We start from the raw sequence: 13,272 nt of genomic DNA on the forward strand, positions 1-13,272 counted from the left end.
TGGGGAATGAGCTGCAGAGGTGCATCCGCAAGAGGCAGGTGGTGGGAGATCGGATGTTTGTAGACGACTACCACAAACTCAGCAAGAGGATCCGGTACTTGTACAGGCGCTTCAATCGTACTGGGAAGCACCGATAGGAGCGACCATGGGTTCGGCAGGGTGGAGCATGGGTTTATGGCATCATGGTCAGAATAAAGCTGTCTTTCACACAGTTGGGTTCTCATTGATTTCTGCAACTTTCGCTGTGCATTTCTGGCCCAGTCCCAAGGCTCTGCTGCTGCTCCAGGCCTGAGCTTCTCTGTGCCAGTTCTGCCCCCTTTAATCATTTCTGACATATTTCTCGCAGACATCTGTTCCAGCCTGCATCTCTGAACTTGACCTGAGAGTCCTTTATTTTTTGGCCATGCTTTGAGCATCCTGTTGGCCAGGTTCTCACGTCCTACCTGACAATTTCAGTACACTCCAGCTTTGGGGTTTTTCCTCATAGCCAGGTTCTCAGGTTAGTGTTAAGAGCGCCTACCAATATGTCTTCCTGCTCACTGCTTGCCCCTTGCGCTCCATTTATCTGATTAAGTGTGAATGATTCAAATGTTAGTTGAAAATGCATCAAAATCTATCTTAAGAACATAATTTGTTTCACACTGATGATGACTTAACCCTTGTACTAATGACAAGTGGCCTTTTGTTATAATTTAGTCAGGATTCACAAAAATAATTCAGATGCTTAACTGTTTTTAAAAACTGTAGCTTCCAGTTTTCTGTAACTGCTATTGGCTTCTTTAGAGGAGAATTTATGGTGAGTCAAAGCTGGCATCCCTCTAGTCCAGCATCACAAAGATCATTATATATACTTCAGAAAAATCTGTAAGATGAGCAAGCACCTGCCTATCTCTTCTCCCTTAGTTGTTAATTCAGCTGACTTGATGTATCCTGTTACAGAGCAATGCTTCTCTGTCTTTAAAAGTACTTGGTTGGAAGCAGCAGGGAATGAGAAGAAAGAACTTCCTTTAGGTCTAAGCTTTAGTAAGGTGAAGCCAAAGTCTCTGCTTAAGCAGCTCAAGTCCATGTTCTCAGGAGCAGTGTGGGAGACCTGTGGGACTCTTGCCAAAAGGTATTGTGGATTCAGGAAATGTGCACAGATTCAAGTGGAGACTGAGCAAGCACCTGGAAGAGAGCAGTTGGGTGTTACTGCATACATAAACCACAGTTGTAGCAAATCCTTGGCTGAAAATACATCAGAAACTGGAAAAGTGCCAGAGAAAAGTATCTTGTACCCTTTGTCAGCTCTTAGTCCCTAAGCACTAGCTAGCCAAGGGCTCTGTGGGCCAGTTAGTTCCACAGGCTCCATCTTCTGTTATTGCAATTGTTATTGGAACAGTCCTCAGACTGCAGTGGGAAGGTTGCCAAGCTATGGAAGCTTCTTCCAAGACTTACACCTTCATAGCTTGTCTGAAGGTACAGCTTAAAAACCTGCAGTTCCACCGAGGCTAGTGCTAGGTTGCTCCTTAACCCTCAATAGTCCTATCTGCAAATCATCTGGCTCTAGTCACAACCCTGTATTAAGTCTTCATCTTCGTTGTAGCCACGTTTTTTTGGCTCCCAAGCTGTAATTTGGAACGTCTCTATCTTGTGTCTCTACTAATGTATCAGATCTGACACTAAAAACTTTTTTTAATAACCTGTATCACCTTATGAAAGGAAACTGAAATTCAGCGTAGGTGTGACCCAGTCGCCACCCTATCACCACACCAAATGCTGTATGGGGAGACTTCTTGTTCCACTACGCTCCTGCCTCCCTTTTTGTCCCGAATTGAAGAATCCTCCCTTCTGATCCAGCAGGCTTCTCAAAATCTTTACAGAGGGGGAAAACCCAAACATGTAGCTGTTCTTGGGGCTGCTGCTGGAGCCTGTTTCCCCCAGTGGGCAGTGGGGCCTCGAATGCAGCTGCTTTGGGGACTCGTTCGGGTTCCCTTGTATGGTGGAAGCAGGCCAGCAACGCCATATCTTAATTGCAGGGACAGCGGCTTAAGCAGAGCCAAAGAACAGGCTACGGAGGTGGGAGCTATGGAGGCGCGCTGCAGCCCCTGCCTGTAACGGCCCCCGCACGGTCTGGGCTCCAAGGGGAAAACCGGAGGGAGCAGGTGACCACATTCAGGCCCTGCGTCACCCCCACGGAGGACGGCGGGTCCAGCGGAAGGGCCCCAGCGGCCGCCCAGGCCCTTTGGGACCAGGAGAAGGCGAGTGGAGGCGCCGGACGGCCCCGGCCCCGCTACTCTCCGGTCCCGCTACTCTCCGGTCCCTCCGCAGGGGCGGGGCGCCGCGCGGCTCGCGCATGCCGGGGGAGTGGGCTCTGCTCCCATTGGGCAGCCCCAAGGGCGACTCACAGCGAGGCGGGGCTTGTCCCGTCGACAGTCCGGAGCGAGGGAGGGGGCGGGGCTCGGTTAAATCGCCGTCTTCACAGGACGCCTCGCTTCGGCAGGGCCGCGGAGCGCTGATTGGCTGCGGGGGAACTCAAAGACGGTGGCTGATTTGCTGCTCCCGACGAGTCCTTCCTGCGGCCACTTCTGATTGGCTGCTGGCTCTAGGGGGCAGGGTCTCGTCTCTTATAAGTGCGGTGGGGGCGCCAGCAGCCATGCCGGCGCGCAGCTTGGGGTGCCTGGTGCGGAGTTGATTGCTGCGGGAGTGCCCCGGGGTCTTGGTGCAGCTCGGTGATGTGAGTGCCCGCCGGGCTGCAGCGGGCGTGGCGTGGCGTGGCGTGGCGTGGCGTGGCGTGGCGTGGGGGGGTAGCGGGAGGGAATGAGTCAGTGCGGAGCCCGCGTCCTGGCCGGCGGCGGGCCCGAGTGGCGCATTGCAGCAGCCGCAGGCAGGGCTGCCCGCACTGCCCCCGCCCCGCGCCCCAGGCGGTCCTGCTCTCCCGCTCGGTGCTCGGGGAGGGGTGGGTGTGCGTGCGTGGGCCATGCCCCACCGGTGATGTCCTGGGCTGCCGCGCCCCCTCCTAGCCGGCGCCACCCTGGCCGGCGGCCACCGTTGCGCCCCGCCGGGCGGCGGCTGCCTTCCCCCCCGGGGTGGCCCCACGCTGCCTCCCCGTCGGTGCGGCCCCGTCCCCCTCCCTCTTCCCAAGCACTTGCGGCACGCTGCGGGCCGCCTCCCGGTCACCTCCCCGCGGCCAGGCGGCTGTTCGCCCCCTCCCCGGCCCCCGGAGGCCGCAGCGCCGGGCACGGCCGCACTCGCAAGCCCCCCGTCCCAGGGCTGGCCCTCCCCGCTGCCCTTCTGGGCCTGCCCCTGCTCCCGGCCCGGGTGGGGGTCCAGGGAGGGCGCGGGCGCTCGGGGGTGCTGCCCGCACTGCTCCAGCCTGGGGACGCTGGGGTTCAGGTGGATTTGGTGGGGGCGCTTGTTCCTCTTTGCCCATATGTGTTTCCCTAGGTCTGACCCAGCTCAGCAACCTGCTCCCGGGGCCCCCGAAGGGGGAGCCCCTGGTGGGGGCCCCCCTGGACCCCCCCCAAATCTGAGCAGTAACCGCCGGCTGCAGCAGACGCAGGCCCAAGTGGAAGAGGTTAGTAGCTGCCAGCCGTGCTGGCTTCCCGTAGCCTGCCTGGGCTCTTCTCCTACCGCTCTGCAGCATCGACGTTCTTGACACCCGTCTGTTGCTGAGGAGGTGGATGCTTTTGTCATGCCAACACCAGAAATGCATTAATCATCAATACTCAAAACTTGATGGCAGACCTGTAAAGGTGCTGGAAGAGAGATAGCTTTATGTTTAAAAGCTGCTTAATTCCGGATATGACTTCAAAGGAGCAGGCCTGTTAGATTTTTGGTACCTTGTATCGTGCATCTGTTATGGAAATAAAGCTATACAGCATCCAAAATAGCTCTTAATCCCTGCCAGCTCCTTCAAGAGAACAGTCTGTGTGCAGGGTCAGTGCGTGATGTGTGGGAAACCTCGCCTGACTTTCCAGGGTCAGTGTCTGTAGCGTGACTGCTGACATGCAGTAACGCCTTTATGCCTCACTGGGGCAGCAACATGTAGCTTTTAAGTTATCTTTGCAGTTATCTGGGAGTGAGCCTATGATTGTTCTCATGGGGGGGGTAGCTTAGGCTTGCTGGATTTGAGAGCTTTTAAAAGCACGTAAGAATGTGAGGCTGAGGACCTCGTTTAAGTGTACTTGAACTGAAACTTTAACAAGGGATTTAGGATTTTTTTCCCCACTTCAAAGCAGGCAGTGACTGGAAAGCTGTTTCCTATCTTGACCTTATTTCCTTGTTTGGGGCTTTCACTTGTTAGTATCTCAGTGTTAGTTACTGGCCAAGTTACTCATCTTACTTTTTCAACTCTTTTCCAGTACAGCTAATAGTACTATTCTTCCTTCTGCAGGTGGTTGATATAATGCGTGTAAATGTAGACAAGGTGCTGCAACGAGACCAGAAACTGTCAGAGTTAGATGACCGGGCAGATGCACTTCAGGCTGGTGCCTCACAATTTGAAAGTAGCGCAGCAAAACTCAAAAGGAAGTACTGGTGGAAGAACTGCAAGGTGAGTTCTCTAGTGCCACAGTCTCCTTCATTAGGAGGAAATTGGGATGGTCTCCTGCAGGGCTTTGAGAGACTAGTTGGGACTTAATAATGATTTCAAATGCATAGGATTCTTTCACTGTGAGAGACTGAGGCCTTGGCTGTCCTGCCTTCAGGGTCTAGATTATGTTCCCTGGGTGTCAGGGAAGATGTGAACTTTGTCAATCTATTCTGCGGATTACTCTTTGACAATCTCTCTCTCCAGATGATGATCATGATGGGAGTGATTTGTGCCATTGTGGTGGTGGTGATTGTAAGTAAGTACCGAAAAGCCCAGGATCAAAGGTGAAGAAGCAGCAACTCTAGAGTACTTTAAACTTTCCCTTTTTGGTTTGAGATCTGGAGGGTGTTGGTTGCATAAGTGTTAACTTCAGTCCTTGGGGAAGGGAGGTGGTGGTGCTGGAACTCCCATGCTTATTGTGCAAATGGTGTGCTTTACATAGTAATGGAAGGAATTGGGGGTGGCCATCATTGTAGAAATGGGAAATTCTGTCTGCCAGCTCAGGTAAACCTGTAAGTATGAGGGGCATTTTACTCTGGAGTGGGTGGGTTGGTAAGTCCTTTCCCTGGTGGGCGATTTGGAGGTCTCTGGGGGACCTTTGGTGTAACTTGCCCTTTTGTTCTTTCCTTTTTTTTCCTATTGCTTTGTCTCCAGTCTACTTTTTTACTTGAATGTAAGCTCCTCAGTCTGCAGCCTACTGTCCCTTGTCACCTTGCCTGTCTCTTCTTGCCCCTAAATCTTCCCTTCCCTTCCCTTCCACCTAGCTTCTTCATTGATTTCTTTATTGGTTTTAATTTGTCTTCTGTATAGGACTCTGAAGTGCTCTACTGAACATGGTTAGACTCTTCAACAGCTGCTGCAGCTTTAGGGAGGGTCATCTGAGTTTTAGAGGAAAGGGAAGCAGAGGGGGAGTGGGTAGCTATTGCTCCTGCTCTTCTGCAGGGAATTTTTGTGGTTTATTTTTGGGTATGAGCTTGTCAAATAGTGCCTGTGTGGACTCCAGCAAAATAAGAATGCCTTAACGCAGTGCCTTTGGGGATGAAGGACTTCAGCATGTGAGATTCTTTAGTGTTCTGCTTAAAAAGAGTGGCAGCAAGACTTAAGCTTTTAATTTTGCTTCTGAAATAAAGGCTAGTTTGTGTTGGTCAGTGACTGTGAGCCATCTTGACTGTGCTAGATATAGTCATCTAGATTTCTGTAGCCATGGAGAGATAAGCACTTAAAGAAATGATTTATTCTGCCTGTCCTTATTTTCAGATTATTTGCTGTCTGAACATGGCTATTTCAGTTGTTAATAAAGGAGAGCCTACATGATTACCTCAGTCAAGTGCAACAGACTAAACACAGTTAAGCAAAAGGAGTTTTGTTACTATCAAAAAGGTGTGTGTGTGGGGGAGTAAAATCTCCTGCCAAAAGGAACAAAAGAACAACAGTGAGGAGTCTGGTGGGGTGTGTGTCAAATATTCCTTTCTTCTATGCAGACATAAGCCAGGACCTGTGGCTTTCTACTATCTTGTAGCTTTGTGGAAGACTTTAGGGTAGTGGCAGAATGGGAATGGGTGTTCTGCTTTTCTGTTACTGGGTTGAATGTCAAAGGAAGTCCACTACGCAGCAGATTGAGGTGAAGGAGACTATGTATTCCAGATGAGACCAAGTGAGCCGCACAGCTTTCTGATTAAGAATACCTGTTCTGTTTCTGCTACCACAAAACTCTAGTTTTCAGCAGGAGTTAGAAAATACTTGGAATTGTTAGCCAGGGATTCAAAGGGAAATGCTGCTCTGGGCATGGGTATTACAAAATGATGTCAGATGTCCCAGTTTGTCAGTTTAGATCTCTAGAGATTTTGCCTATCAAACTGAAATCTTCCTACTTGCTATGGGTTCTCTTGAATTTAGATCCAAGGTGGTCTCTGCTGGAAGTAAACTTGCAGCATGGAGTGCTCTGGCTTTCTGTAAGCAATCTCCTTGTTCTCCTTCAAAAATAACAAGATGCTTGAATGTATTGTCAAACCTGGGGTTAAATGAGCTGCCCTGGTCCTCAGTTTCTGCAGAGTCTGCTGAGGAATGCATTTTGCCTTTTTTTTTTTTACAAGCTGAGCTGTAGCCTGTAATCTAGTCTCAAAAGAGGGCACTTGTTTAATTTAAGGAGCTCTACCTTGATTCTAGAATACCCTGGGATCTGTCTAGGCTTAAGAGGATGTGGGGAGGCAGGGGAGAACATCACTGGAGTTCCCAGATGGAAGTGAAGTACAGAAGCTGGGAGGAGCGGATGCTTTTTGTTTCATTGGGTGTGCTGGGGAAGCCCCTTTCCTCCTCACAGGGCATCTGGGAAGGGGCTAGGTTTTGCATGCTCACTTCCATGCCCCAGCATTTCATTTGCGCTGAGTTCATCTCCCTGCAATTCCTTCCCTCTCCACCTTGGGTGAGGGCAGAGATGAAGATCTGGAGTGAAGCAGCCCTCGTCCCCCAGAGCACTTCCCTAATTCCCTGTGGAACTGAGATGTGATGGATGGTCAGAAGTACATCTACTGAAGAGGAGCCAGGGCCTGCTTGTACCACTTACTGCTGTCATTTTAGGGGGTGGGCATACAAGCTTGAGGCCCCCAGACCAGCAATTCTCTTGAACTCTTCTAAACAAGCCTTTGGTGCCCCATTCCTCTTGTTTCTCTGGGGGCTGAGGTCCCCCTAGGCTGTCTTTTCCATTTCTTTCTCTTAGATGTTGTTTGTTGCCTCTTCTGCTCCCTTTCCCCTCCTTTGTGTCTCTATGCATGGGCAAAAAAAAAAATCACCAAGGCCCTCTGAGTAAAAGCAAGGGACTCTGCTGTCCACAGCATTACAGCCACTCATGCACGTGCAGTTTATTTCCTTCTTCTATAAACACAACTGTAATCTCCTCTGGCATGTTATAGTAATCAGCTCATGTACTTAAAATAGTCTCTAAGAAACACAATTCACCACCTTACTGAGTCTGTCTGGTCTGTCAGTGGGTGGGGAGGGGCTGGGATACCAAACTTTTTTTTAACACTTTTTTTCATTTCCATACTCTACGCAAACCTGAAGTTCTGGCTCTCAAAGCGGTGGGTAGTCTTCCATTGCAATGATGGTAGTTCCAGTTTTACTGGAACTGTGTGCTAGACAGAATCCACGGTCTGTATGGACCAGCAGCTCTGGTGAAGAGGCTGCCCAATCCAACTCTACATCTATCCACCAAATGTCCAGCCACTGCGTAACGCATGAGGATGTAGTCTGCTGAATGGGAGGGTGTGCTGCTGGTAGCTCTAGTTCCTCAGGCTGTGCTGCTTTTGCCTTTCAACAACCTATCCTCAAACACAGAAAACAATGCTGTGTTGGTGTTGGGACATGTGTTCATGATCCAAATGGAGAGCTCCAAGAGTAGGATGCTGTTCACAGTCTATCTTGGAGCATGGCTGGAATAAAGGTAAGTGCCCCCTTGTTTTGCTTCACTGTACACTTGAAACTCATTAAAAAGAAATGACAGAGCTTTGTCCAGTGCAGACTTATTTTAAAATTAGGTACTTGTACCCTTATCTGCCCTTGCTGTTAAAAGGTTTAGGTTGTCAGCCAATACTCCCTGGGCCTTGTGGTTCCCTTATGACCAATCTTTGTCCAATCTTAAACATCACCAAAATCATACCAGAACAATGTATGGTCAGTGGTGAATTTGGAGCCGTGTAGCTAGGCTAATTCTTTCACAGATGAAAGCCTTCCCAGGAAAGGAGGGTGCCTGGACTGGGTGGTAGATTGAAGCAGTATGTACAGCTTAAACTTCAACACAGATCAGGCCTGCACAACCTGAATGAACTAGTCTTGCTACAATTCCTGCCAAGTTTTGTGTTGCCTTTCTGTTAGTTCTCAGCCTTGTTTATGTAAGAGGTAGGAAAAACTTCTTTTTCTTAACAGATATGTTTCCAGACCATTGACTACACAGTGTCTAAGACCATAGCCAAACCTAGGAACTTGAGTGTTTGCTTTCCAAAGCTGGCTGGCTGCTCTGGAGCACAGCTGGGGCTGACCATGCTGCTGGAAGCTGCCCCAGGCTTGTGCCCAACTTGTGAGTCACGTGCAAGTTTGCAAAAGAGTTGCATGTCTAACCATAAATCATCCTGTAGGTTGTTAAACTACCATGCTGTGCTGGGAACTCACTTTCTGAGGTGCCATCCGTTAAACCATCAGCACCTCTGCCACTCCTGCAGAGTCTGTTACTCTGGACAACACATGGTTTTAAATGTGTGCTAAAAGCAAGAGCAAGGCTCTGGCAAATGGTAGTTCTTTAATTAGAAATTCAAGCTCTGCCTTTAAACATGCAACTCCCATATCAACTGACACCTTCAGATTTGGTGGGCCCTCAACTGTACTGCTCTTAAATGGATGTGTCTTAAACCTTCATGTTTCTAGATGCCCTAGGCCTTCCTCTGGTCTTTTCTGAGGTTTTTATGTACTGATCAAAGAAGGCTGCATGCTCTCATCAGCTGGGGGTGTGTGTTGGTTTCTTGTCTCAGCTGGAGAGTAACTAAATGATAGTGGGGGAAGACATTAAACATTTTTCTTCAGAGTAGGAATGCAGCATCAACACTTTAACAAACCTAGCTTCCCTGTGAAGTGACAGAGGTCCCTGCTCTGAGATATCCACTGGAGTTAGAAGCCTTAACTTGGTGAAGAGAGGCAATAATGGGGAAGTACAGAGGTTTTATCTTCGTTCTGAACTCTAAGCAAATAATTAATCTGAGACATGTAACAGATAATGATAAAGGTTTTAAGAAACAGGCAACTCAGCTGTGTCTGTTGGATACATGAGTTCAGCCTAGTGTTTATTCTGGGTTCCCTACAATGCTTCCTCTTGGAAGATCTAAGTGGATGCCTTCATAAAATTTCCACTGTTTACAGGCCAAAATAAAGTTGCACTTCAGCTGCCATACTTCTGATAATTTTTGACTTTTTTTTTGGCCAGAGTTATTCAGAACACCCTTATTTGCTCTGCAGGCTTCCAATATGAACAGCCCCGTTAACATACTTTTCTTCAGTGTGTAGACCCACTAAATGATTCTTTCAGAAGCCAAATGAGTCTGTCTTTTCATATTCTCTCCTCCCATGCTGCTTTTCCAAAAGCATTTGTACTATTTTTTATAAACTTGCCATAATCTCCAGCTGCTAAGCTGTTTTTTAGTTCATTGCCTTTAAGCATATACTTGGAAGCTGAAGGTGCTTTCCTCTTGTACTCACCAGACCCCTTTAAATATTGCACTTTGGTAAGTATAAAGAACTGCAAGACTGAATACGGCCAATCCTGCTGGTGTGTTCCTGATCTCTGTGGTTCCCTCTCTCCTTCCACCAACACCACTACTGCCCTTTTCATTTCTTGACGTAGCACATGTCCACCCCTTGGATTTTATTGAACCTGTCCCAAGAGACTGGTAACCCTTTCCTCAAATTACTTCTAGATTTGACCTCAATCTGTGCAGACAAATCTCACACTTATTGGTCCAGCTTCTCTAAGCACTCCAGCAAGCAGAGTTTAGTTCTAAATATATTGCATATTTTCTGAAGTGGTGGTTTTCTCACTTCCTAGCTTCTCTAGACACTTAACACTTGTAGTATGAAGTACATGTTGTACTTCCGTGCATTTCCTGTATTACCTTAATTCTTAGGAAAAAACTACTTTTGGTATCTGTCAAATTGTGACTGCCACACTGTAAAGGAACAAGTTTTCAGCAGATAGCAGGTCCCACAGACACAGGGGCCCTTTATACCCCGTCTCTGTGGGTTCTTCCACATACCAAAAGAGCTCACGTCTCTTTCCTTGTTTCAGCAGCACCAAACACTTCCGCAGATCCTCTGCTATTATTTTGAAGCTCCTAAACATTCATCCCTCTTCTCTCTGTAATTTCCCTGTCGTCTAAACCTTTTTCTCATCCTCTTTCTTAAGCACATGGAACTACCCACTTCTGTGCTGCTTACTCCTACAAACCAAACCACTCTAATACTCCAACTTACCCAGAAAATTATTTTTTCCTCCTGTACTTCCCTTCCCTCTCCAAGCACTTGTATTTCTACTTCTCTGTCTTCCCCCTGCCTGACAGATGCTCCCAGTCCAAAAAGACAACTTTCTTTTCTTCAGTGTCCTATGACCCTAGAGGTGCTCCTTGCATGTTTTCTATGTCCTCCAAATAACTGTGCTATGCTTCTAACATACCAATCACTGCTGAGCATTTACATCCCTTAAACTTTCTTCTCTTGTACAAATTCACCCCAGCTCAGACCTTTAATTTGCCTTTTGGTGACCAAGGAATCCATCTAAATGCACACTTTTCTCCCCTTCAGTATTTCACACTATTTCATAGTATTTCCGCACTGTCACTCCAGCACTGCTGGATGCCAAACTGAGCTCACTATACATCAGTTGAGCTGATAATTTGTGGTCTTGTCAGCCTACAAGAAGTATAGGGATGTTCCTGGGAGGATCACCTGATTTCTCCCAAGGTGGCAATTTTTGCACTGATCCTCAGGATGGGGAGGGCTGATCTGTTTACCAACTTCATGTTTGTGCAGGCTTTTAACTCTGGATTTACAGCTACCCAGAATGGGGCCATTGCTTTTGAGTTTATCAGTCAAAGCCCATTTTTTGCATTTTAGCACTTTTACAGAAGAGAGAAATAATATGGTGCAAGCTTCTCCTAGGGAATACATCACCTTCTACAGCTATATTTCTTTATGATGTTGAAGAGCATTTAATGTTTCAAGTAGTTATGCCTCTGATTAATCTTCCTTTAATTACCTACTTAACTACACATGATGCAGGGGGTCATGTCAATTTTATCACAAGGTACCACGTGATGTGAAGAATTATGTCTTATTCTTCATATAGTCTGGAAAGATCATACTCAATGTATGAATCATCAGATGTTTATGATATAGAGAGACTGGTTTAGATGTTGCACCTGCTCTTTCTCCTTTCTTGATTTGGAGATGGTTTTGTGAAGCAGAGCTTTATGTGTCCAGTGTCAGGTTTTTGCTCATTCATGTGCTAGAAACTACCTAAGGTGGCAGTCTGTAGTACTGAATTCATGACCAAGAACTGGGCTATGGGTGCAGCATCCTAACTCCTCTATTTGCCTATTTCTTGTTTTAATTTTGACCAAAGTTGCTTTTTTTTTTTTTAACCAGTAAACCTAGCTTTTAACGTTGACTCTTGGGCAGTGTTTTTACAGAACATGGAAGTCCTTTCATTACTCATTCTCTTTTACTTCATTTAAAATCACCCATAAACACAGAAAGTGGATTTTTTTTTTTCATGTTTGTAGAAGTCCTGATTATTTTCCAGTGGGAATATGTGTTCCCATACTTCTAAGTGCCCATGGTTGCAGGGCTCTCCGTCCTGCTGGGCTGCCTGCCGTTGCTGAAGGACACCCCCTGAATCGCTGCCTTTTATTCCCAGCAGTCTCATATCTTCTTTCAAACAAGGGGCACTGGGATAAAGATTGAAAAACGATGAATATTTGTGTAATAAAAGAATATAGTGTTCATGTCTGTGAGGAGACAGAAAAACACTCCACTAGGAAGTGAAAAGTGCACTTAAGGTAATCAAGGCAAGAGCAGTACAAGCAGCATGTGTTTAACATCTCAAAGGGAAGAATTAGGCAACAGTTTATATACTGCAGTAAAATCCTCCAGCTTCCCAAGGGCAGTGCATCTACCTTAATTTTTTTAAAGATCTGAAGTTTTTCTTTTGTTATGATTAACTAGTTTTAAATTCAAAAGAGGCTGTTTGCAATGTGATTGGGTACATGGTATCACAGGTCTTTGCCTAAACTATATGCTTAATTTCTGGTATCTCTGTTTGTGTCCAGTCAAGTGGATAATTCTGTGTTAAGGACATCACCCTTGCTCTCTCGATACCACATAAAGTACTGTGTAAGCACCATTGCAGCACAAGTCTGAGTATTTGTAAAAAATAGTATGTCAAGCTTAATGCAAGAAGAAATAAGATGTGTGCTCTTATGCAAAGATCCCCAAATTAGTTCCTGAGAAGAGGACCATCTTTGTCCTGGCCTTGATTGCTTATGTGGTCCATTCCAAGGCTAAAGGTTTCACTGAAGGGATCTTAGATTAAAACATGCAGCACTTCTGTGCTTCACAATCCTCAGCAGAGCCAGAGCCTCTGTGGGTGAACCAGAGAAGGGATGAGTGGAGCAGAGCAGGCACTGCGTGACCTGTGCTGTTCTGATCCTCTTTTGCAGGATCTCATGGCAGCAGAGATACTGTTTGGGATATTTTTGAGGGTGTGCATAGACACTGTGTTCCCATAGCTCCTATGCAGAGATCAGTTTATCCCGAACACTCTGGCAAATAGTCAAATGGCTGAACACACATGTGTATCGTATATCACAAGGAAGGAGACTGCTATACAGCTAAGATCTACCAGTGCCACATAGGCAGCTTAGAGGGAGACCTTATTCTGCCAGGGGTGTTTTGTCCCGACCTGAGAGTGGCAGCAAGTGTCAACCACATCACCAGAGTATTGTGTGTAATATAGACTGAGATTATGTCAGTGGCTGTCATCTCTCAGGGCTATACACGTAGCCTCTCCTCAAGGGGAGGAGAGGGTAGGTGACTTGGTCTTGGGATCAGAGCTTGACATTAACTAGGAAAAAGCAACCAGCTTCCAACCTTAGGGAATGCTTAAA

At 47.2% G+C, this 13,272-nt stretch overlaps 2 protein-coding genes across 2 annotated transcripts in view; both read left to right on the forward strand.

Annotated features, from left to right (window-relative positions):
• The window catches only part of MRPL51 (mitochondrial ribosomal protein L51), a gene marked incomplete at its 3' end in the record, with an annotated part of 904 nt that extends 767 nt beyond the window's left edge, over positions 1 to 137 (forward strand). The window contains exon 2 of the mRNA XM_082003882.1: positions 4 to 137. Within this exon, the coding sequence (XP_081860008.1) occupies positions 4 to 137 (134 nt within the window). The remainder of the gene's footprint in view (positions 1 to 3) is intronic.
• A 2,819-nt stretch (positions 138 to 2,956) lies between these two features.
• Positions 2,957 to 4,858, forward strand: VAMP1 (vesicle associated membrane protein 1; the record flags this gene model as incomplete). The annotated part of the gene is made up of 4 exons (XM_082004005.1): positions 2,957 to 2,967; positions 3,424 to 3,553; positions 4,373 to 4,531; positions 4,775 to 4,858. 4 exons carry the CDS (start codon positions 2,957 to 2,959, stop codon positions 4,856 to 4,858), a joined length of 384 nt encoding a protein of 127 aa, XP_081860131.1.
• Positions 4,859 to 13,272: the final 8,414 nt, after the last annotated feature.

The sequence above is a fragment of the Phaethon aethereus genome (genome assembly GCF_964289735.1).
Source record: "Phaethon aethereus genome assembly, chromosome: 1".
In the NCBI taxonomy this organism is placed as follows: domain Eukaryota; kingdom Metazoa; phylum Chordata; class Aves; order Phaethontiformes; family Phaethontidae; genus Phaethon; species Phaethon aethereus.